Source organism: Coregonus lavaretus (assembly GCF_964263955.1).
Source record: "Coregonus lavaretus genome assembly, chromosome: 17".
Taxonomy (NCBI): Eukaryota; Metazoa; Chordata; class Actinopteri; order Salmoniformes; family Salmonidae; genus Coregonus; species Coregonus lavaretus.
The window spans coordinates 44944931-44970301 of NC_140004.1; the positions used below are offsets into that span (position 1 = coordinate 44944931).

The window sequence follows — 25371 nt, forward strand, 5'->3', positions numbered from 1 at the left end:
AGCTATCACTAACCTCGATTTTGGACGAGGACTTCTACTTCAATGCTTCGGACGCAAAAGACAGGCCCAAATCCCCGACACTAGAAGAAGGAGGAGATGGTGCTACAGAGGCCGGCGTGCGGGATACCTGACGAGATTACTTCGGAGAGTGGATAAATCGCCTCTACCCCTCCGTTCTATTTGCAATCACTGGAGAATAAACTGGATGAACTCAGTTCGAGACTATCCTATCAACGTGATCTGAAGAACTGTAATATCCTATAGTCGTGGCTGAACAAGGACATAGCAGATATAAATCTAGCTGGTTTTTCTATACGTCGTCAGGACAGAACGGCAGCGTCGGGGAAGCTCAGGGGAGGAGGTGTGTTTCTCTTTGTTAACAACAGCTAGTGCACGATCTCTAATAATAAGGAAGGAAGTCTTGAGGTTCTGCTCGCCTGAGTTAGAGTACCTCATGATAAGCTGTTGACCATACTATTTACTAAGAGAGTTTTCGTCTATATTTTTCATAGCTCTCTATTTACCACCAGAAACCGATGCTGGCACTAAGATCGCACTCAACAAGCTGTATAGGGCCATAAGCAAACAAGACAATGCTCATCCAGAGGCAGCACTCTTAGTGGTCAGGGACTTTAATGCAGGAAAACTGAAATCCATTTTACATCATTTCTACCAGCAAATCACCTGTGCAACTAGAGGCAAAAAGATCACCTTTACTCTACACACAGAGACGCATACAAAGCTCTCCCTTGACTTCCATTTGGCAAATATGACCATAACTATATCCTCCTGATTCCTGCTTACAAGCAAAAACTCAAACAGGAAGTACCAGGGATGCGCTCAATATGGAAGTGGTCCAATAAAGCGGATGCTAAGCTACAAGAATGTTTCACTAGCACAGATTGGAATATGTTCCGGGATTCATCTGATTGCATTGAGGAGTTTACCACATCAGTCACCGGCTTCATTAATAAGTGCATCGACACCGTCATCCCCACAGTGACCATACATACATATCCCAACCAGAAGCCATAGATTACAGGCAACATCTGCACTGAGCTAAAGGCTAGAGGTGCCGCTTTCAAGAAGCGAGACACTAATCCTGACACTTATAAGAAATCCCGCTACGCCCTCCGACGAACCATCAAACAGGGAAAGCGTCAATACAGGATCAAGATCGAATCCTACTATATTGGCTCTGATGCTCATTGGATGTGGCAGGGCTTGCAAAGTATCACGGATTACAAAGGGAAACTCAGCCGCGAGCTGTCCAGTGATGCGAGCCTATCAGACGAGCTAAACACTTTCTATGCTCGCGTCGAGGCTAGCAACACTGAACCATTCATGAGTGCACCAGTTGTTCCGGACGACTGTGTGATCACGCTCTCAGTAGTCGACTATCACCCCGGTAGCATTCACATCAGTAGTCATGAAATGCTTTTAAAGGAATGTCATGGCACAATCAACACCATCATTCCAGACACAGTGGACCCACTCCAATTCGCATACCGCCCTAACAGATCCACGGATGACACAATCTCTATTGCACTCCACACTGCTCTTTCCCACCTGGACTAAAGGAATACCTACGTGAGAAGGCTGTTCATTGACTACATCTCAGAGTTCAACACCATAGTGCCCTCCAACCTCATCACTAAGCTAAGGACCCTGGGATTAAACACCTCCCTCTACAACTGGATCCTGGACTTCCTGACGGGCCACCCCCAGGTGGTGGGTAGGCAACAACACATTCACCATGCTGACCCTCAACACGGGGGCCTCTCAGGGGTGCGTGCTTAGTCTCTTCCTGTACTCCTTGTTCACCCACGACTGTGTGGCCTTGCACAACTCTAACACCATCATTAAGTTTGCAGACGACACAACGGTGGTAGGCCTGATCACCGACGACGATGAGACAGCCTACAAGGAGGAGGTCAGACACCTGGCAGTGTGGTTCCAGGACAAGAACCTCTCCCTCAACATCAGCAAGACAGAAGAGCTGATCGTGGACTACAGGAAACGGAGGGTCGAGCATGCCCACATCCATATCAACGGGGCTATAGTGGAGCAGGTCGAGAGCTTCAAGTTCCTCTGTGTCCACATCACTAAGGAATTTGGTGTGGGTCCTCAGATCCTCAAGAAGTTCTACAACTGCACCATTGAGAGCATCTTGACTGGCTGCATCACCGCTTGGTTTGGCAATTGCTTGGCATCTGACCGCAAGGCGCTACAGAGGGTAGTGCATTGGTGTAGTACGGCCCAGTACATCACTGGGGCCAAGCTCCCTGCCATAGAGGACCTCTATACCAGGCGGTGTCAGAGGAAGGCCCTAAGAATTGTCAAAGACTCCAGTCACCCAAGTCATAGACTGTTCTCTCTGCTACTGCACGGCAAGCGATACCGATTCACCAAGTCGGAAACGACAGGACCCTGCACAGCCTTTACCCTTAGCCATAAGTAGTTAGTTAAATAGTTAACTAATAGCTACCCAGACTTTCTGCATTGACCCTTTTTGCACTAACTCTTTTGACACATCACATGCCCTGCTGTTACTGTTTATTATCTATCCTGTTGCCTAGTCACTTTATCCCTACCTATATGTACATATCTACCTAAATTACCTCATACCCCTGCACATCTGCTCCGTACTGGTACCCCGTGTATATAGCCAAGTTATCATTACTCATTGTATATTTATATATTATTTTTCTATTTGTCTCTCTGCCCCGTAAGTAGTAAGCATTTCACTGTTAGTCTACACCAGTTGTTTACGAAGCATGTTACCTGCTGGAGCCAGACCCTGTTGGAGGATATGGCTATGATTTCCACAGTAAAGCTAGAATCAGTCCAATAAGAAAACGGGATATGATTTCCAGAATAAAGCTACATCAGTCCAATAAGAAAACGGGATATGATTTCCAGAATAAAGCTACATCAGTCCAGTAAGAAAACAGGATATGACTGAGTGAAGTGCATTGATTGAGGAAGTGAGATACTCAGCACAGTTGACTCTTAGCGTCTTAACTCATTGTTGGATAGAGGTTTACAAACGACATACCTGACGTAGAGAGATCTCATCACACCTTACAGTATGTAGAAACAACTATGGAGACTAGCAGAGAGCCGATCCATATACATGTCTCTGTCTTATGGATCCAGTACAGGGTTTCATATCATGGATTCTGTCCTGTTATGAAAGTCTATGTGTAGGCTTGTGTTGTGTTTTTATCTGCATACTCACTGTATGTTTAGCTAATATCAGCACCATTTACAATCAACACCACCATCATAGAGATCCTATTAAATTACTAGGGGGGCTATGTCATAAACCCTAAATGTTCCAAACCAGTCTTATTGGAATGAATGGCAGTAGAGGCATAATCCAGATTTTACTTATGCAGGAAAATAAAAGTAAGGCATGTGATAAATCAGATATTGTGTATTAGAAGTATTGTCAACCTAAAATATTGCCATACAATTATAAATACAGTTTATGCAGGTTTTATACACATTTTCTGTATGAATAGCCTCTAAAATATATGTAAACAGACCATAAAGGTCTCCATTTTTGTTTTCTTGTAAAGCTGTGAGTGCAATTATATGATACAAAATCACTACTTGTTGCATTTACAACTTGTCTAAGTCCTTATCATCAACTGATTTCAGCATATTGGCAGTTAATTTAAACAATTAATGGAATCATTTCTCTAAAACTGGATGGCTAGCTAGCTAACAAACATACAGTGAAGATACATTCTTCAAATTCATTATTTTACACAATATCTTATCAAGGCATTGGCAAATCATGGTTGACCAACTCCCTGACCAAAATGGCTGACCTTTATACCATCATAAGAAGGTTCATGACCATTCTAGTATTCTAATTCCTAATTATATGACCACCATCTCCTCCCTATATTGGGGGTATCTGTTGTATTAATGTGAGATGTTGTATAGATGTTGTATAAATGTTACCTGAGTGTTTGTTGAATGTTGTGGTTGTGTTGCGGTAGGTGATTCCTGCCATCTCCTCTCTGTCCTGGTTCACGACCGTGGTCCCTCTGGTCCTGGTGCTGTCTGTGACTGCTGCTAAAGACGCTACGGATGACATAGTGAGTATGAAGAGAACTCCTTACCTTTCACATATAACTGCTGCTCAGCCCTTCGCCATTCCAAGCAGATATCTTCTTAGCTTCTCCTTTTCATCTTTACCTCTCTATCTCTCTCTCTCTCTGTCTCTGTCTCTGTCTCTGTCTCTGTCTCTGTCTCTCTCTACCTACTCTGTCGTGATTTATTCACCTTCTGACCTTCTGACCTTTAACCTGCTTACCTTACCTGACTATTGTATAGTGGTGGTGCACTGGGCTGGTTGAAAGGTTGTAGAGGTTCAGACTATTGTCAGTTTGGCTGTCACTCCACACTCCAACCTCTCTCTCTCTCTCTGTCTCTCTCTCTCTCTGTCTCTCTGTCTCTCTCTCTCTCTCTCTCTCTCTCTCTCTCTCTCTCTCTCTCTCTCTCTCTCTCTCTCTCTCTCTCTCTCTCTCTCTCTCTCTCTCTCTTTCTCTCCTCTCCTCTCTCTATTTCTCTCTCTCTCTCTCTCTCTCTCTCTCTCTCTCCTCTCTCTCTCTCTCTCTCTCTCTCTCTCTCTCTCTCTCTCTCTCTCTCCTCTATTTCTCTCTCTCACCGAAATCCTCTCTTATTTGTATATCCATGGTGATTGTTGTTGTGTTGGTGGCAGTAACGTCATTGTTTCAGGAGTTGGGACTAAGACTCCACTTTTTGAACGTCTGTGTCAGACATCTTATTTAAGGCTCTGTTTCAGGTTACTCCCTCCTCTTACCTCATCTCGTATCTCTCTCTCTCTCTCTCACTGCAGGCTCTGTGTATGTGTCCATGTGTCTGTGCGTCCATGCATGTGTGGTTGACTTTCTGGAGGAAAATATCAGTAAGATAATTGAGTAACAACAGAAATGTCTTCTGATTCCCTCTCTGATGTGTTTTTAATTGGCTTGTTCTTTCACTACTTTCTGAATCAAGCAGGAATCTAGTTTTAATACCAAAACAATAAAAGGAAAATAACTTTCAGTTCCAGCTGTAAAGTTTTTAAAAAACCACTACTGCTACAGGCTGTGGAGGGAATTTGGCAACCTGATACTGAACCGGTCTGGGAAATGTGATCTCATGTGGTTACACATTAACCTCAGTAACAGAACAAGGGTCTGTTTGTTAGGTCAGGTGGCTACACAGACTGCATCCCAAATTGCACCCTATTCCCTATGTAATTCACTACTTTTGACTAGGACCCATAGACTGTTCAAATGGTAGTGCACTATATAGGGAATAGGGTGCAATTTGGGACATAGAAACTGACCTTTCTGCCTTCACGGTCCAGCAACAGCTTTAGTGAGGTCATCGTATTTGGCTTATCATGATTGGCTCTTGGTGAGGAGATGGTGGCCATCTTTAGCGACACAGTGGTGGGAAGTCAGAGTTTTGGGTGGCCTGGTGAGACTCCAGACTAAAACCAAACATTTAGACAACCTCTTACCTGAAGAAATCCCCTCAGTCAATACATAAAGAGAGCATAAAGGTGTCTTGTAATGATTAAGTCAACTCCATTCACAAGTCCCCATTTAACCAGGAAACGACCCTTGAGGTTAGCTACTAATGTCTAATGTATTGTATTATCCTCTCTGTTTTACCAGAACCGCCACAGGAGTGACAACCAGGTGAACAACAGGAAGGTCACAGTGCTCATGGATGGAGAGTAAGTTCATCAGATCTACTATTGGTTTCATTATGAACACAACTTATGATGGTACACTGGTTGTGTGTATGGTCAGAGATTGTTTGTCCCCATCCTACTGTCTCCACTGTCCTCCACACAAATCCATTTCCAGGCAGGGACAGCTAGGCACCGTGCCCTCTTTTCTGGGGGGGCAACAGGAAGCAGCTGCAGGACAACAGGAAGTGCTTGTTTTCTTCCTGTTGATGTGACTGCTGACTCAAAGACACAGTAGATTTGAATGTCTGACCCCATTGGCTATATTTAGTCTTCTATTTCCTCCTGACTGTCCCCAAACAACAGAGGGACGATCCCTACTGTCTACACAACATACTCTCTCACTTTCACTCTCTCTCTCTCTTTCCCCTCCACCACACACTCTCTCTCTCTCTGTCTCTTCCTCTCCTTCTCAATATTTGTCTCTCTAGACTACGGAGTGAAAAATGGATGGACGTTCAGGTGGGCGATACCATCAAACTGGAGAACAATCAGTTTGTTACGGTGAGAACAGAACACTGAACCTAACTGTCAGTTCATTAAAACATACTGATTCAGCTCTGGAACATGCTGTGCCTCACTGTTAGTCTATTTTAACAGTTGGCACAGGAGACCATCCTGATAGACTGAATATAGGCACCAGTCTATTTGATAGTCAGTGAATCTGATTCTGTGAATCTCTGTGTGATTTCAGGCAGACCTGTTGCTGCTCTCTAGCAGTGAACCTCTCAACCTGGTCTACATAGAGACTGCTGAACTGGACGGGTCAGTGTGTGTGTGTGTGTGTGTGTGTGGCTGTGTCAGTTTGTTTGTCCATCCACTGTACAAAGCTAATGTCTATTCATACTTACTCCTCATACCCTCTCTCCCTCCTCCTCCTCCTCCTCCCCCCCTCCTCCTCCTCCTCCTCCCTCTCTCCCCTCCTCCTCCCCCTCCTCCTCCTCCTCCTCCTCCCCCCCCCCCTCTCCCTCCTCCCCCCCCCCCCTCTCCCTCCTCCTCCCCCCCCCTCCTCCTCCTCCTCTCTCCCCTCCCCCCTCCTCCTCCTCCCCCTCCTCCTCCTCCTCTCTCCCCCCTCTACTCCTCCTCCTCCTCTGCCCATCTCCTCCTCTGCCCATCTCCTCCTCCTCCTCCTTCTCCTCTGCCCTCCTCCTCCTCCTCCTCTCTCCTCCTCCCCCTCCTCTCTCCCCCCCCCCCCCCCTCCTCCTCTCCCCTTCCTCCCTCTCCTCTCCTCCACCTCTCAGAGAGACCAATCTAAAGGTGAAGCAGGCTCTGACAGTAACAGGAGACATGGGGGACAACATCCACAGCCTGGCTGCCTTCAATGGTGAGTTGACACTCAGAGGGTGACATCTGAAGGGGTTAGACACTTTCTAGATAGTAGCTCTGGGTAGAAGTTTCCCTTAGATACAGATCCAGGATCAGCCAAATCCTAACATGAACCATTAAGGGGGATATGCATAAACTAACCTTTTGATCAGTGTCTAGGGGAAAAAAGTCATTCTGCTCATACTTTGTAGCCACGCCATAATGATCATAAAAGCATAAAGCAAATTGCCAAAGAAAAACATAGAATTACGAAAGAAAAAAGCAGCATATTTCAATCAGGTGTGGTTCAGTGCCCTAGTAAATGTATGATGTTTTAACCATATAAATACCCACTCTCCTCTCGTCCAAACCCTGTGTCTCCTCCTCTCCTCCAAACCCTGTGTCTCCTCCTCTCCTCCTAACCCTGTGTCTCCTCCTCTCCTCCTAACCCTGTGTCTCCTCCTCTCCTCCTAACCCTGTGTCTCCTCCTCTCCTCCTAACCCTATGTCTCCTCCTCTCCTCCTAACCCTGTGTCTCCTCCTCTCCTCCAAACCCTGTGTCTCCTCCTCTCCTTCTAACCCTGTGTCTCCTCCTCTCCTCCTAACCCTGTGTCTCCTCCTCTCCTCCTAACCCTGTGTCTCCTCCTCTCCTCCTAACCCTGTGTCTCCTCCTCTCCTTCTAACCCTGTGTCTCCTCCTCCCCTCCTAACCCTGTGTCTCCTCCTCTCCTCCTAACCCTGTGTCTCCTCCTCTCCTCCTAACCCTGTGTCTCCTCCTCCTCCTCCTAACCCTGTGTCTCCTCCTCTCCTCCTAACCCTGTGTCTCCTCCTCTCCTCCTAACCCTGTGTCTCCTCCTCTCCTCCTAACCCTGTGTCTCCTCCTCTCCTCCAAACCCTGTGTCTCCTCCTCTCCTTCTAACCCTGTGTCTCCTCCTCTCCTCCTAACCCTGTGTCTCCACCTCTCCTCCTAACCCTGTGTCTCCTCCTCTCCTCCTAACCCTGTGTCTCCTCCTCTCCTCCTAACCCTGTGTCTCCTCCTCTCCTTCTAACCCTGTGTCTCCTCCTCTCCTCCTAACCCTGTGTCTCCTCCTCTCCTCCTAACCCTGTGTCTCCTCTCCTCCTAACCCTGTGTCTCCACCTCTCCTTCTAACCCTGTGTCTCCTCCTCTCCTCCTAACCCTGTGTCTCCTCCTCTCCTCCTAACCCTGTGTCTCCTCTCCTCCTAACCCTGTGTCTCCTCTCCTCCTAACCCTGTGTCTCCTCCTCTCCTCCTAACCCTGTGTCTCCTCCTCTCCTCCTAACCCTGTGTCTCCTCCTCTCCTCCTAACCCTGTGTCTCCTCCTCTCCTCCTAACCCTGTGTCTCCTCCTCTCCTCCTAACCCTGTGTCTCCTCCTCTCCTCCTAACCCTGTGTCTCCTCCTCCTAACCCTGTGTCTCCCCCTCTCCTCCTAACCCTGTGTCTCCTCCTCTCCTCCTAACCCTGAGTCTCCTCCTCTCCTCCTAACCCTGTGTCTCCTCCTCTCCTCCTAACCCTGTCCAGGCGAGGTGCGCTGTGAGCCCCCCAACAACCGACTGGACCGTTTCACAGGAACACTGACTAACGCTGGTCAGAAATACTCTCTGGACAACGACAAGATCCTGCTGAGGGGCTGCACCCTCAGGAACACAGAGTGGTGCTTCGGACTGGTGCTGTTCGGAGGTGAGAGGTTAAAGGTCAGGACTAGTGCAGTTCGGAGGTGAGAGGTTAAAGGTCAGGGCTGGTGCTGTTTGGAAGTGAGATGTTAGAGGTCAGGACTGGTGCTGTTTGGAGGTGAGATGTTAAGGGTCAAATCAAATCAAATAGTATTTGTCACATTGGCCAAATACAACAGGTGTAGTAGACCTTACCGTGAAATGCTTACAGAGGTCAGGACTGGTACTGGTTCACAGGTCAGTTAAACCCGCCCTCTGCTGGGCAGTATAGATAATAAACATCATCAGAGAATACCGAACTCTGACTGACCAAATGGACATTTTGCTTCTAACCTTTATTAAAAGGTATTCTTCTAAACAATGAGGAAATGTCAATTATCGGTTGTTAAGTTTTTTTCTTCTAAATTATTACATATAGCCCCTTTAATACTAACCCTGTTGTGGTCCAGGTCCAGAGACTAAGCTGATGCAGAACTGTGGAAAGACCACGTTCAAGAGGACCAGCATCGACCGCCTGATGAACGTGCTCGTCCTTTGTGTGAGTCCAGCAGTTAGACTCTTGTGGGTTTTATCTGTCAATGGATAGATCTGGGATAGATGGGGTTTTATTGGGAGTTAAGATCTTAATTTTAACTTTCACTGGACATCTCTCATTAACAATATGTTTTTTATTACACTAGGTTCAGTTTAATTTTCTATAGTTTCTGTCAGCCTTTACATCTCTCTTCCCACCTGTTGACCTCTTGACCTATTGACCCCTCTTTCCCCCATCAGATCTTTGGCTTCCTGGCGTTCATGTGCACGATCCTGGCCATCGGCAACAGGATCTGGGAGCAGCGCTGGGGGTCAGAGTTCACGGCCTTCCTGCCCAGACAGGACGGAGTCGACACCCCCTTCTCCTCCTTCCTCACATTCTGGTCCTACGTCATCATCCTCAACACCGTTGTACCCATCTCACTCTACGTCAGGTATGTGTGTGTGTGTGTGTGAGAGAGAGTCTGTTTTACTGTGTCATTGCTTATTGTATTTCTGCCTATTTGAGATACTGTACCTTGCAGATACATGTCTGCGCTAAGGTTCTACTGTATGTAATGTAATGAATGATTCCTGTATGTGTTGCAGTGTGGAGGTCATCCGTCTGGGCAACAGTTTCTACATCGACTGGGACAGGAAGATGTACCATGCCCTTAGTGACACCCCGGCCAAGGCCCGGACCACCACGCTGAACGAGGAGCTGGGTCAGATCAAATACATCTTCTCTGACAAGACTGGAACACTCACTCAGAACATCATGATCTTCAATAAGTGTTCTATCAACGGGAAGAGCTACGGTGAGGTTCGGTTGGTACATAGGAAGAGCTACTGTGAGGTTCAGATGGTACATAGGAAGAGCTACGGTGAGGTTCAGGTGGTACATCAGAAGAGCTACGGTGAGGTTCAGATGGTACATAGGAAGAGCTACGATGAGGTTCAGATGGTACATAGGAAGAGCTACGGTGAGGTTCGGTTGGTACATAGGAAGAGCTACTGTGAGGTTCAGATGGTACATAGGAAGAGCTGCGGTGAGGTTCAGATGGTACATCAGAAGAGCTACGGTGAGGTTCAGATGGTACATAGGAAGAGCTACGGTGAGGTTCAGATGGTACATAGGAAGAGCTACGGTGAGGTTCAGATGGTACATAGGAAGAGCTACGGTGAGGTTCAGATGGTACATAGGAAGAGCTATGGTGAGGTTCAGATGGGTGGTCCTCTGTAGCTCAATTGGTAGAGCATGGCGCTTGTAACGCCAGGGTAGTGGGTTCGATCCCCGGGACCACCCATACGTAAAAATGTATGCACACATGACTGTAAGTCGCTTTGGATAAAAGCGTCTGCTAAATGGCATATTATATTATATTATTATAGATGGCACATAGGAAGAGCTACGGTGAGGTTCAGATGGTACATAGGAAGAGCTACGGTGAGGTTCAGATGGTACATAGGAAGAGCTACGGTGAGGTTCAGATGGTACATAGGAAGAGCTACAGTGAGGTTCAGATGGTACATATGAAGAGCTACGGTGAGGTTCAGATGGTACATAGGAAGAGCTACAGTGAGGTTCAGATGGTACATAGGAAGAGCTGCGGTGAGGTTCAGATGGTACATATGAAGAGTTACGTTGAGGTTCAGATGGTACATATGAAGGCAAGGAAGTGTGTATGGACGGATGCAGAAGCACACACACGAACAAACACACAATCACAGGCTCGCATGAATCCCTCCTCCATTGTGAAGAACCCCACATGAATTCATCCAGTCTCAATTCTGTTCTCCAGGAGATGTATTTGACTACACTGGCCAGAGACTGGAGATCAACGAGCACACAGAGACGGTGGACTGGTCCTTCAACCCTCTTGCTGACCATCAATTCTCCTTCCATGACCACTCGCTGGTGGAGGCTGTGAAGCTGAACAGTGTGGAGGTCCACTCCTTCTTCAGAATATTGGCCCTCTGTCACACTGTTATGGCTGAGGAGAAGAGAGAGGGTGAGGAGAGGGGGAGGGGGAGAGGAGAGAGGAGAGAAGGTGAGGAGAGGGGGAGGGGGAGAGGAGAGAGAGAGAGGGGGAGAGGAGAGAGAGAGCAAGAAGGAGGGGGAGAAAGAGAGAGGGTGAGGAGAGAGAGAGGGAGGGAGGGAGAGAGAGAGAGGGAGGATGAGGAGAGAGGGAGAAAGAGAGAGAGGGTGAGGAGAGAGGGAGGGAGAGAGAGAGACAGAGAGAGAGATGGAGGGTGGGTGGGTGAGGAGAGAGGAGGAGAGAGATGGGGGATTGGGATAGAGAGCGGTTGAGAGTGAGAGAGAGAGAGTATTTGTGAAAGTGGGGAGCATGTTTGTTTTTGCTTGTTGAGATTGAGATTATGTGTCAGAAAGGGAAGACTGTGTGTTTATCCATATTCATGTATATATCCAACAACAAAAAAGAGCGATAGCTACGACCACTTCCTCTAACAACAGGAAATGACCTCATTCCCTCTGTAAAGGTGAGCTGCTGTACCAGGCCCAGTCACCTGATGAAGGTGCTTTGGTAACCGCAGCACGCAACTTTGGCTTCGTGTTCCGCTCGCGCACGCCAGAGAGCGTCACTATCGTAGAGATGGGAAAACAACGCAGCTACGAGCTACTCGCCATCCTCGACTTCAACAATGTCCGCAAGAGGATGTCCGTCATCGGTAAACACAAACCATGAGAGATTTAGCTTCTTGCTCAGTGTAGTATGTCTATAAGGGCTGAAGCCTAACTGTGTGTGTGTGTGTGTGTGTGTGTGTGTGTGTGTGTGTGTGTGTGTGTGTACTACAGTGCGGAGTCCAGAGGGGAAGCTGTGTCTGTATTGTAAAGGAGCAGACACCATGGTCTATGAAAGGCTGCACCAGTCCTGTACCAAGCTGATGGACGTCACCACTGAACACCTCAACGTAAGAGTCTGTGTGAGAGAGAGAGTCATGAGAAAACCAAAAGATAATTACTTGACACATTGGAAAGAACTAACAAAAAAACAGAGCAAAATAGAATGCTATTTGGCCCTAAACAGAGAGTACACAGTGGCAGAATACCTGCTATTGAGAAAGGCCGCCGTAGGCAAACCTGGCTCTCAAGAGAAGACAGGCTATTTGCACACTGCCCACAACATGAGGTGGAAACTGAGCTGCACTTCCTAACCTCCTGCCAAATGTATGACCATATTAGAGACACATATTTCCCTCAGATTACACACTCACAAAGAATTTGAAAACAAACCCAATTTTGATAAACTCACATGTCTATTGGGTGAAATCCCACAGTGTCCAATGACAGCAGCAAGATTTGTGACCTGTTGCCACAAGAAAGGGGCAACCAGTGAAGAACAAACACCATTGTAAATACAACCTATATTTATGTTGATTTATTTTCCCTTTTGTACTTTAACTATTTGCACATCGTTACAACACTGTATATAGACATAATATGACATTTGAAATGTCTTTATTATTTTGAAACTTTTGTGAGTGTAATGTTTACTGTAAATGTTTTATTGTTTATTTCACTTTAGTTTATTATCTATTTCACTTGCTTTGGCAATGTAATCATATGTTGGGGGACTATTTATGCCTGCAAATGTGTTAGTCTGTAAACCTATCTGTCTCTCTCTCTGTTATAGAAGGTAATATCCTCGTTTCACCATCCTGATCTCCCGAGATTACATTCTGTTAAAACGAAATGAGAGCACAGTGGTCAGGGTGGTGGATCACGTTAAAAAAATTAATCCCGTAACGTAAAAAAAAAAAAAAACATGCAACGTGTGTGTGTGTGTGTGTCATATCCATTCAGGAGTTTGCTGGTGAGGGCCTGCGGACCCTGGCTTTGGCCTATAAGGACCTGGATGAGGAGTATTTTAGCAGGTGGAAACAGCGCCACCATGAGGCCAGCACAGCCCTGGAGGACCGAGAGGACAAACTAGACCTGCTCTATGAGGAGATAGAGAAAGACCTGATGGTAAGAAGGCTTTAACACTGAACCAGGAACAGATTTTTTATTTTACATATAAATAAAGAGAAATACCTGATGGTAGGAATGAGTTAAACACTGTACCAGGAACAGTTTGAGCTGTTACAGATAGAGAAAGGATCGTCATTTTATGTGTGTGTGTGTGTGTGTGTGTGTGTAGTTGCTGGGAGCTACAGCCATAGAGGATAAGCTCCAGGATGGTGTGCCTCAGACCATCGAGCAGCTCGCCAAAGCTGACATCAAGATCTGGGTGCTCACCGGCGACAAACAGGGTTAGTCAATCAATCAATCAAAGAAACAGGGTTAGTCACCAAGCAACTTTTCTCTGACCTATCTGCTGAATAAGCACATTCTAAACCCCCTACTGAATGATAGCCACCTTCCTTTATCTAACCTTAACTATCTAACCTTACCTCTAACATTATCTATCTCACCTTAACTATCTATTAACTATCTAACCTTACCTCTAACATTATCTATCTCACCTTAACTATCTAACCTTACCTCTAACATTAGCTATCTAACCTTAACTATCTAATATTATCTATCTAACATTATCTATCTAACCTTAACTGTATAACATTATCTATCTAACCTTAACTATCTAACCTTACCTCTAACCTTATCTATCTAACCTTATCTATCTAACCTTAACTATCTAACATTATCTATCTAACCTTAACTATCTAACCTTACCTCTAACCTTAACTATCTAACATTATCTATCTAACCTTAACTATCTAACATTATCTATCTAACCTTAACTATCTAACCTTACCTCTAACCTTACCTCTATCATTATCTATCTAACCTTAACTATCTAACCTTACCTCTAACATTATCTATCTAACCTTAACTATCTAACCTTACCTCACCTCTATCATTATCTATCTAACCTTGACTATCTAACCTTAACTATCTAACATTATCAATCTAACCGTAACTATCTAACCTTAACTATCTAACATTACCTCTAACAATATCTATCGAACCTTACCTCTAACATTATCTATCTAACCTTAACTATCTAACATTATTTATCTAACCTTACCTCTAACCTTAACTATCTAAACTTACCTTAACTATCTAACCTTAACTATCTAACATTATCTATCTCACCTTAACTATCTAACATTATCTATCTAACATTATCTATCTAACCTTAACTATCTAATATTATCTATCTAACATTATCTATCTAACCTTAACTGTCTAACATTATCTATCTAACCTTAACTATCTAACCTTACCTCTAACATTATCTATCTAACCTTAACTATCTAACCTTACCTCTAACCTTACCTCTATCATTATCTATCTAACCTTAACTATCTAACCTTACCTCTAACATTATCTATCTAACCTTAACTATCTAACCTTACCTCTAACCTTACCTCTAACATTATCTATCTAACCTTAACTATCTAACCTTACCTCTAACCTTACCTCTAACATTATCTATCTAACCTTAACTATCTAACCTTACCTCTAACCTTACCTCTATCATTATCTATCTCACCTTAACTATCGAACCTTACCTCTAACATTATCTATCTCACCTTAACTATCTAACATTATATATCTAACATTATCTATCTAACCTTAACTATCTAACATTATCTATCTAACCTTAACTATCTAACCTTACCTCGAACATTATCTATCTAACCTTAACTATCTAACATTATCTATCTAACCTTAACTATCTAACCTTACCTCTAACATTATCTATCTAACCTTAACTATCTAACATTATCTATCTAACCTTAACTATCTAACATTATCTATCTAACCTTAACTATCTAACATTATCTATATCACCTTAACTATCTAACATTACCTCACCTCTATCATTATCTATCTAACCTTGACTATCTAACCTTAACTATCTAACATTATCAATCTAACCTTAACTATCTAACCTTAACTATCTAACATTACCTCTAACAATATCTATCGAACCTTACCTCTAACATTATCTATCTAACCTTAACTATCTAACATTATTTATCTAACCTTACCTCTAACCTTAACTATCTAAACTTACCTTAACTATCTAACCTTAACTATCTAACATTATCTATCTCACCTTAACTATCTAACATTATCTATCTAACATTATCTATCTAACCTTAACTATCTAATATTATCTATCTAACATTATCTATCTAACCTTAACTATGTAATATTATCTATCTAACCTTAACTGTCTAACATTATCTATCTAACCTTAACTGTCTAACATTATCTATCTAACCTTAACTATCTAACCTTACCTCTAACATTATCTATCTAACCTTAATTATCTAACATTATCTATCTAACATTATCTATCTAACCTTAACTATCTAACCTTAACTATCTAACATTATCTATCTAACCTTAACTATCTAACATTATCTATATCACCTTAACTATCTAACCTTACCTCACCTCTATCATTATCTATCTAACCTTGACTATCTAACCTTACCTCTAACATTATCTATCTAACCTTAACTATCTAACCTTAATTATCTAACCTTAACTATCTAACCTTAACTATCTAACCTTAACTAGCTAACATTATCTATCTAACATTATCTATCTAACCTTAACTATCTAAACTTACCTTAACTATCTAACCTTAACTATCTAACATTATCTATCTCACCTTAACTATCTAACATTATCTATCTAACATTATCTATCTAACCTTAACTATCTAATATTATCTATCTAACCTTAACTGTCTAACATTATCTATCTAACCTTAACTATCTAACCTTAACTCTAACATTATCTATCTAACCTTAACTATCTAACCTTACCTCTAACATTATCTATCTAACCTTAATTATCTAACATTATCTATCTAACATTATCTATCTAACCTTAACTATCTAACATTAACTATCTAACATTATCTATCTAACCTTAACTATCTAACATTATCTATATCACCTTAACTATCTAACCTTTCCTCATCTCTATCATTATCTATCTAACCTTAACTATCTAACCTTAATTATCTAACATAATCTATCTAACCTTAACTATCTAACCTTAACTAGCTAACATTATCTATCTAACATTATCTATCTAACCTTAACTATCTAACCTTACCTCTAACATTATATATCTAACCTTAACTATCTAACATTATCTATCTAACCTTAACTATCTAACATTATCTATCTCACCTTAACTATCTAACATTATCTATCTCACCTTAACTATCTAACATTATCTATCGAACCTTAACTCTAACATCTATCTAACCTTACCTCTAACATTATCTATCTAACCTTAACTATCTAACCTTACCTCTAACCTTACCTCTATCATTATCTATCTAACCTTAACTATCTAACCTTAACTATCTAACATTATCTATCTAACCTTAACTATCTAACCTTAACTATCTAACCTTACCTCTATCATTATCTATCTAACCTTAACTATCTAACCTTAACTATCTAACATTATCTATCTAACCTTAACTATCTAACCTTACTTCTAACCTTACCTCTAACATTATCTATCTAACCTTAACTATCTAACATTATTTATCTAACCTTAACTAGCTAACCTTACCTCTAACATTAACTATCCAACATTATCTATCTAACCTTAACTATCCAACATTGTCTATCTAACCTTAACTATCTAACATTTTCTATCTAACCTTAACTATCTAACATTATCTATCTAACCTTAAATATCCAGCCTTATCTGTCTAACCATACCTCTAATCTTAAATCTATCTCTAACCCTCTATTCTGGTCTAACCATAGTTGTTTTCCAGGCTGACTACTCTGCAGTCCCACTATGTTAAACACCTATCCACACTATGTGAGATCTGGCAGGTGACTGCAATGTAGTCAGCCTGGAATGTGAACAATATACATGTAACTCTGTCCTTGTCACTGTCTGTCTCCACCAATTACATTATGTGTTCTTGTCATGTGACAGAGACGGCGGAGAACATTGGCTACTCGTGCAACATGCTGCGTGAGGAGATGAACGACATCTTCATTGTGTCGGCCAACAACCCGGATGAAGTCAGACAGGAACTGAGGTCAGAGGAAGTGACGTCATAACCACATAACCCTGTCCACACTGGCCACAGCCCCCCCCCCCCCCCAATGCTAACACCCTGTGTGCAGGCTTTTATTCCAACTCTGCACTAATACATCTTATTCAACTAATCATGGCCTGGAAGATTGATTAGTTGATTATTTGAATAAGGTGTGCTATAGCTGGATTGGAACAAAGCCTGTCATTAATGTAGCTCTCTAGAACCAGAATCGCCCACCCCATGTTGATAACATAGACATGATGGAATAGTATGAGATGAGAGGAATTGTTTTGGTGTTGAACCAGGAATGTATTGAGCACCATGAAACCAGGTGCAGAGGAGGAGGCCATCTTCATGCCAGAGAGGACTCTGGGCAACAAGCCGAAGGTGTTCAGGGACGAGGAGGTGAACGGAGAGTACGGGCTGGTCATCAACGGACACAGTCTGGTGAGATACACAAAGACACTGTTTTACAGTACTGTTTCTGCTGTTATTTACTAAGACACTGTTTTACAGTACTGTTTCTGCTGTTATTTACTAGGACACTGTTTTACAGTACTGTTTCTGCTGTTATTTACTAAGACACTGTTTTACAGTACTGTTTCTGCTGTTATTTACTAGGACAGTCTTTTACAGTACTGTTTCTCCTGGTATTTACTAAGACAGTCTTTTACAGTACTGTTTCTCCTGGTATTTACTAAGACAGTCTTTTACAGTACTGTTTCTCCTGGTATTTACTAAGACAGGGTTTTACAGTACTGTTTCTCCTGGTATTTACTAAGACAGTCTTTTACAGGACTGTTTCTCCTGGTATTTACTAAGACAGTGGGTACTTTCTGATACTTCAACTAATCCACACAATTGGTAACTTTGTTTAGAACTGTTTTTCTCAATCAAGGTCCCAGAGACCACTAGCATTCCTTCTTTCCAATTCCATTTTATTTTATTCTACTCAAACCTACCCTCTAACATCCCCTCTCCCCCATCAGGCCTACCCTCAAACATCCCCTCTCTCCCCCATCAGGCCTACCCTCTAACCTCCCCTCATCAGGCCTACCCTCTAACCTCCCCTCTCTCCCCCATCAGGCCTACCCTCTAACATCCCCTCTCTCCCCCATCAGGCCTACCCTCTAACCTCCCCTCTCTCCCCCATCAGGCCTACCCTCTAACATCCCCTCTCTCCCCCATCAGACCTACCCTCTAACCTCCCCTCTCTCCCCCATCAGACCTACCCTCTAACATCCCCTCTCTCCCCCATCAGACCTACCCTCTAACCTCCCCTCTCTCCCCCATCAGGCCTACCCTCTAACACCCCCCCCCCCCCATCAGGCCTACCCTCTAACATCCCTTCTCTCCCCCATCAGACCTACCCTCTAACCTCCCCTCTCTCCCCCATCAGGCCTACCCTCTAACCTCCCCTCTCTCCCCCATCAGGCCTACCCTCTAACCTCCCCTCTCTCCCCCATCAGGCCTACCCTCTAACCTCCCCTCTCTCCCCCATCAGACCTACCCTCTAACCTCCCCTCTCTCCCCCATCAGGCCTACCCTCTAACCTCCCCTCTCTCCCCCATCAGGCCTACCCTCTAACCTCCCCTCTCTCCCCCATCAGACCTACCCTCTAACATCCCCTCTCTCCCCCATCAGGCCTACCCTCTAACCTCCCCTCTCTCCCCCATCAGGCCTACCCTCTAACCTCCCCTCTCTCCCCCATCAGACCTACCCTCTAACCTCCCCTCTCTCCCCCTACCCTCTAACCTCCCCTCTCTCCCCCATCAGGCCTACCCTCTAACCTCCCCTCTCTCCCCCATCAGGCCTACCCTCTAACCTCCCCTCTCTCCCCCATCAGACCTACCCTCTAACCTCCCCCCTCTCCCCCATCAGGCCTACCCTCTAACCTCCCCTCTCTCCCCCCATCAGGCCTACCCTCTAACCTCCCCTCTCTCCCCCATCAGGCCTACCCTCTAACCTCCCCTCTCTCCCCCATCAGGCCTACCCTCTAACCTCCCCTCTCTCCCCCCATCAGGCCTACCCTCTAACCTCCCCTCTCTCCCCCCATCAGGCCTACCCTCTAACCTCCCCTCTCTCCCCCATCAGGCCTACCCTCTAACCTCCCCTCTCTCCCCCATCAGGCCTACCCTCTAACCTCCCCTCTCTCCCCCATCAGGCCTACCCTCTAACCTCCCCTCTCTCCCCCATCAGACCTACCCTCTAACCTCCCCTCTCTCCCCCATCAGGCCTACCCTCTAACCTCCCCTCTCTCCCCCATCAGGCCTACCCTCTAACCTCCCCTCTCTCCCCCATCAGACCTACCCTCTAACATCCCCTCTCTCCCCCATCAGACCTACCCTCTAACATCCCCTCTCTCCCCCATCAGGCCTACCCTCTAACATCCCCTCTCTCCCCCATCAGGCCTACCCTCTAACCTCCCCTCTCTCCCCCATCAGGCCTACCCTCTAACATCCCCTCTCTCCCCCATCAGGCCTACCCTCTAACCTCCCCTCTCTCCCCCATCAGGCCTACCCTCTAACCTCCCTTCTCTCCCCCATCAGGCCTACCCTCAAACATCCCCTCTCTCCCATCAGGCCTACCCTCTAACATCCCCCCTCTGTCCGCAAGAGGATGTCCGTCATCGGTAAACACAAACCATGAGAGATTTAGCTTCTTGCTCAGTGTAGTATGTCTATAAGGGCTGAAGCCTAACTGTGTGTGTGTGTGTGTGTGTGTGTGTGTGTGTGTGTGTGTGTGTGTGTGTACTACAGTGCGGAGTCCAGAGGGGAAGCTGTGTCTGTATTGTAAAGGAGCAGACACCATGGTCTATGAAAGGCTGCACCAGTCCTGTACCAAGCTGATGGACGTCACCACTGAACACCTCAACGTAAGAGTCTGTGTGAGAGAGAGAGTCATGAGAAAACCAAAAGATAATTACTTGACACATTGGAAAGAACTAACAAAAAAACAGAGCAAAATAGAATGCTATTTGGCCCTAAACAGAGAGTACACAGTGGCAGAATACCTGCTATTGAGAAAGGCCGCCGTAGGCAAACCTGGCTCTCAAGAGAAGACAGGCTATTTGCACACTGCCCACAACATGAGGTGGAAACTGAGCTGCACTTCCTAACCTCCTGCCAAATGTATGACCATATTAGAGACACATATTTCCCTCAGATTACACACTCACAAAGAATTTGAAAACAAACCCAATTTTGATAAACTCACATGTCTATTGGGTGAAATCCCACAGTGTCCAATGACAGCAGCAAGATTTGTGACCTGTTGCCACAAGAAAGGGGCAACCAGTGAAGAACAAACACCATTGTAAATACAACCTATATTTATGTTGATTTATTTTCCCTTTTGTACTTTAACTATTTGCACATCGTTACAACACTGTATATAGACATAATATGACATTTGAAATGTCTTTATTATTTTGAAACTTTTGTGAGTGTAATGTTTACTGTAAATGTTTTATTGTTTATTTCACTTTAGTTTATTATCTATTTCACTTGCTTTGGCAATGTAATCATATGTTGGGGGACTATTTATGCCTGCAAATGTGTTAGTCTGTAAACCTATCTGTCTCTCTCTCTGTTATAGAAGGTAATATCCTCGTTTCACCATCCTGATCTCCCGAGATTACATTCTGTTAAAACGAAATGAGAGCACAGTGGTCAGGGTGGTGGATCACGTTAAAAAAATTAATCCCGTAACGTAAAAAAAAAAAAAAACATGCAACGTGTGTGTGTGTGTGTGTCATATCCATTCAGGAGTTTGCTGGTGAGGGCCTGCGGACCCTGGCTTTGGCCTATAAGGACCTGGATGAGGAGTATTTTAGCAGGTGGAAACAGCGCCACCATGAGGCCAGCACAGCCCTGGAGGACCGAGAGGACAAACTAGACCTGCTCTATGAGGAGATAGAGAAAGACCTGATGGTAAGAAGGCTTTAACACTGAACCAGGAACAGATTTTTTATTTTACATATAAATAAAGAGAAATACCTGATGGTAGGAATGAGTTAAACACTGTACCAGGAACAGTTTGAGCTGTTACAGATAGAGAAAGGATCGTCATTTTATGTGTGTGTGTGTGTGTGTGTGTGTGTAGTTGCTGGGAGCTACAGCCATAGAGGATAAGCTCCAGGATGGTGTGCCTCAGACCATCGAGCAGCTCGCCAAAGCTGACATCAAGATCTGGGTGCTCACCGGCGACAAACAGGGTTAGTCAATCAATCAATCAAAGAAACAGGGTTAGTCACCAAGCAACTTTTCTCTGACCTATCTGCTGAATAAGCACATTCTAAACCCCCTACTGAATGATAGCCACCTTCCTTTATCTAACCTTAACTATCTAACCTTACCTCTAACATTATCTATCTCACCTTAACTATCTAACCTTACCTCTAACATTATCTATCTCACCTTAACTATCTAACCTTACCTCTAACATTAGCTATCTAACCTTAACTATCTAATATTATCTATCTAACATTATCTATCTAACCTTAACTGTATAACATTATCTATCTAACCTTAACTATCTAACCTTACCTCTAACCTTATCTATCTAACCTTATCTATCTAACCTTAACTATCTAACATTATCTATCTAACCTTAACTATCTAACCTTACCTCTAACCTTAACTATCTAACATTATCTATCTAACCTTAACTATCTAACATTATCTATCTAACCTTAACTATCTAACCTTACCTCTAACCTTACCTCTATCATTATCTATCTAACCTTAACTATCTAACCTTACCTCTAACATTATCTATCTAACCTTAACTATCTAACCTTACCTCACCTCTATCATTATCTATCTAACCTTGACTATCTAACCTTAACTATCTAACATTATCAATCTAACCGTAACTATCTAACCTTAACTATCTAACATTACCTCTAACAATATCTATCGAACCTTACCTCTAACATTATCTATCTAACCTTAACTATCTAACATTATTTATCTAACCTTACCTCTAACCTTAACTATCTAAACTTACCTTAACTATCTAACCTTAACTATCTAACATTATCTATCTCACCTTAACTATCTAACATTATCTATCTAACATTATCTATCTAACCTTAACTATCTAATATTATCTATCTAACATTATCTATCTAACCTTAACTGTCTAACATTATCTATCTAACCTTAACTATCTAACCTTACCTCTAACATTATCTATCTAACCTTAACTATCTAACCTTACCTCTAACCTTACCTCTATCATTATCTATCTAACCTTAACTATCTAACCTTACCTCTAACATTATCTATCTAACCTTAACTATCTAACCTTACCTCTAACCTTACCTCTAACATTATCTATCTAACCTTAACTATCTAACCTTACCTCTAACCTTACCTCTAACATTATCTATCTAACCTTAACTATCTAACCTTACCTCTAACCTTACCTCTATCATTATCTATCTCACCTTAACTATCGAACCTTACCTCTAACATTATCTATCTCACCTTAACTATCTAACATTATATATCTAACATTATCTATCTAACCTTAACTATCTAACATTATCTATCTAACCTTAACTATCTAACCTTACCTCGAACATTATCTATCTAACCTTAACTATCTAACATTATCTATCTAACCTTAACTATCTAACCTTACCTCTAACATTATCTATCTAACCTTAACTATCTAACATTATCTATCTAACCTTAACTATCTAACATTATCTATCTAACCTTAACTATCTAACATTATCTATATCACCTTAACTATCTAACATTACCTCACCTCTATCATTATCTATCTAACCTTGACTATCTAACCTTAACTATCTAACATTATCAATCTAACCTTAACTATCTAACCTTAACTATCTAACATTACCTCTAACAATATCTATCGAACCTTACCTCTAACATTATCTATCTAACCTTAACTATCTAACATTATTTATCTAACCTTACCTCTAACCTTAACTATCTAAACTTACCTTAACTATCTAACCTTAACTATCTAACATTATCTATCTCACCTTAACTATCTAACATTATCTATCTAACATTATCTATCTAACCTTAACTATCTAATATTATCTATCTAACATTATCTATCTAACCTTAACTATGTAATATTATCTATCTAACCTTAACTGTCTAACATTATCTATCTAACCTTAACTGTCTAACATTATCTATCTAACCTTAACTATCTAACCTTACCTCTAACATTATCTATCTAACCTTAATTATCTAACATTATCTATCTAACATTATCTATCTAACCTTAACTATCTAACCTTAACTATCTAACATTATCTATCTAACCTTAACTATCTAACATTATCTATATCACCTTAACTATCTAACCTTACCTCACCTCTATCATTATCTATCTAACCTTGACTATCTAACCTTACCTCTAACATTATCTATCTAACCTTAACTATCTAACCTTAATTATCTAACCTTAACTATCTAACCTTAACTATCTAACCTTAACTAGCTAACATTATCTATCTAACATTATCTATCTAACCTTAACTATCTAAACTTACCTTAACTATCTAACCTTAACTATCTAACATTATCTATCTCACCTTAACTATCTAACATTATCTATCTAACATTATCTATCTAACCTTAACTATCTAATATTATCTATCTAACCTTAACTGTCTAACATTATCTATCTAACCTTAACTATCTAACCTTAACTCTAACATTATCTATCTAACCTTAACTATCTAACCTTACCTCTAACATTATCTATCTAACCTTAATTATCTAACATTATCTATCTAACATTATCTATCTAACCTTAACTATCTAACATTAACTATCTAACATTATCTATCTAACCTTAACTATCTAACATTATCTATATCACCTTAACTATCTAACCTTTCCTCATCTCTATCATTATCTATCTAACCTTAACTATCTAACCTTAATTATCTAACATAATCTATCTAACCTTAACTATCTAACCTTAACTAGCTAACATTATCTATCTAACATTATCTATCTAACCTTAACTATCTAACCTTACCTCTAACATTATATATCTAACCTTAACTATCTAACATTATCTATCTAACCTTAACTATCTAACATTATCTATCTCACCTTAACTATCTAACATTATCTATCTCACCTTAACTATCTAACATTATCTATCGAACCTTAACTCTAACATCTATCTAACCTTACCTCTAACATTATCTATCTAACCTTAACTATCTAACCTTACCTCTAACCTTACCTCTATCATTATCTATCTAACCTTAACTATCTAACCTTAACTATCTAACATTTATCTATCTAACCTTAACTATCTAACCTTAACTATCTAACCTTACCTCTATCATTATCTATCTAACCTTAACTATCTAACCTTAACTATCTAACATTATCTATCTAACCTTAACTATCTAACCTTACTTCTAACCTTACCTCTAACATTATCTATCTAACCTTAACTATCTAACATTATTTATCTAACCTTAACTAGCTAACCTTACCTCTAACATTAACTATCCAACATTATCTATCTAACCTTAACTATCCAACATTGTCTATCTAACCTTAACTATCTAACATTTTCTATCTAACCTTAACTATCTAACATTATCTATCTAACCTTAAATATCCAGCCTTATCTGTCTAACCATACCTCTAATCTTAAATCTATCTCTAACCCTCTATTCTGGTCTAACCATAGTTGTTTTCCAGGCTGACTACTCTGCAGTCCCACTATGTTAAACACCTATCCACACTATGTGAGATCTGGCAGGTGACTGCAATGTAGTCAGCCTGGAATGTGAACAATATACATGTAACTCTGTCCTTGTCACTGTCTGTCTCCACCAATTACATTATGTGTTCTTGTCATGTGACAGAGACGGCGGAGAACATTGGCTACTCGTGCAACATGCTGCGTGAGGAGATGAAACGACATCTTCATTGTGTCGGCCAACAACCCGGATGAAGTCAGACAGGAACTGAGGTCAGAGGAAGTGACGTCATAACC

General features: G+C 42.2%; 2 protein-coding genes across 2 annotated transcripts in view; both read left to right on the forward strand.

Moving 5' to 3' along the window:
• LOC311144415 (phospholipid-transporting ATPase ID-like) overlaps positions 1-18389 on the forward strand; it is a gene marked incomplete at its 3' end in the record, with an annotated part of 32864 nt that extends 14475 nt beyond the window's left edge. The window contains exons 5-21 of the mRNA XM_084180423.1: positions 4014-4112; positions 5706-5767; positions 6214-6286; positions 6477-6547; positions 7024-7106; positions 8625-8783; positions 9226-9314; positions 9551-9744; positions 9899-10107; positions 11092-11301; positions 11792-11980; positions 12108-12223; positions 13116-13280; positions 13453-13564; positions 17247-17352; positions 17658-17799; positions 18342-18389. Of these exons, the coding sequence (XP_084036549.1) occupies positions 4014-4112; positions 5706-5767; positions 6214-6286; positions 6477-6547; positions 7024-7106; positions 8625-8783; positions 9226-9314; positions 9551-9744; positions 9899-10107; positions 11092-11301; positions 11792-11980; positions 12108-12223; positions 13116-13280; positions 13453-13564; positions 17247-17352; positions 17658-17799; positions 18342-18389 (2127 nt within the window). The remainder of the gene's footprint in view (positions 1-4013; positions 4113-5705; positions 5768-6213; positions 6287-6476; positions 6548-7023; positions 7107-8624; positions 8784-9225; positions 9315-9550; positions 9745-9898; positions 10108-11091; positions 11302-11791; positions 11981-12107; positions 12224-13115; positions 13281-13452; positions 13565-17246; positions 17353-17657; positions 17800-18341) is intronic.
• Positions 18390-19964: 1575 nt separating this feature from the next.
• Positions 19965-25329, forward strand: LOC311144416 (phospholipid-transporting ATPase ID-like; the record flags this gene model as incomplete). The annotated part of the gene is made up of 5 exons (XM_084180424.1): positions 19965-19984; positions 20112-20227; positions 21120-21284; positions 21457-21568; positions 25241-25329. Exons 1-5 carry the CDS (start codon positions 19972-19974, stop codon positions 25327-25329), a joined length of 495 nt encoding a protein of 164 aa, XP_084036550.1. The 5' UTR covers positions 19965-19971.
• Positions 25330-25371: the final 42 nt, after the last annotated feature.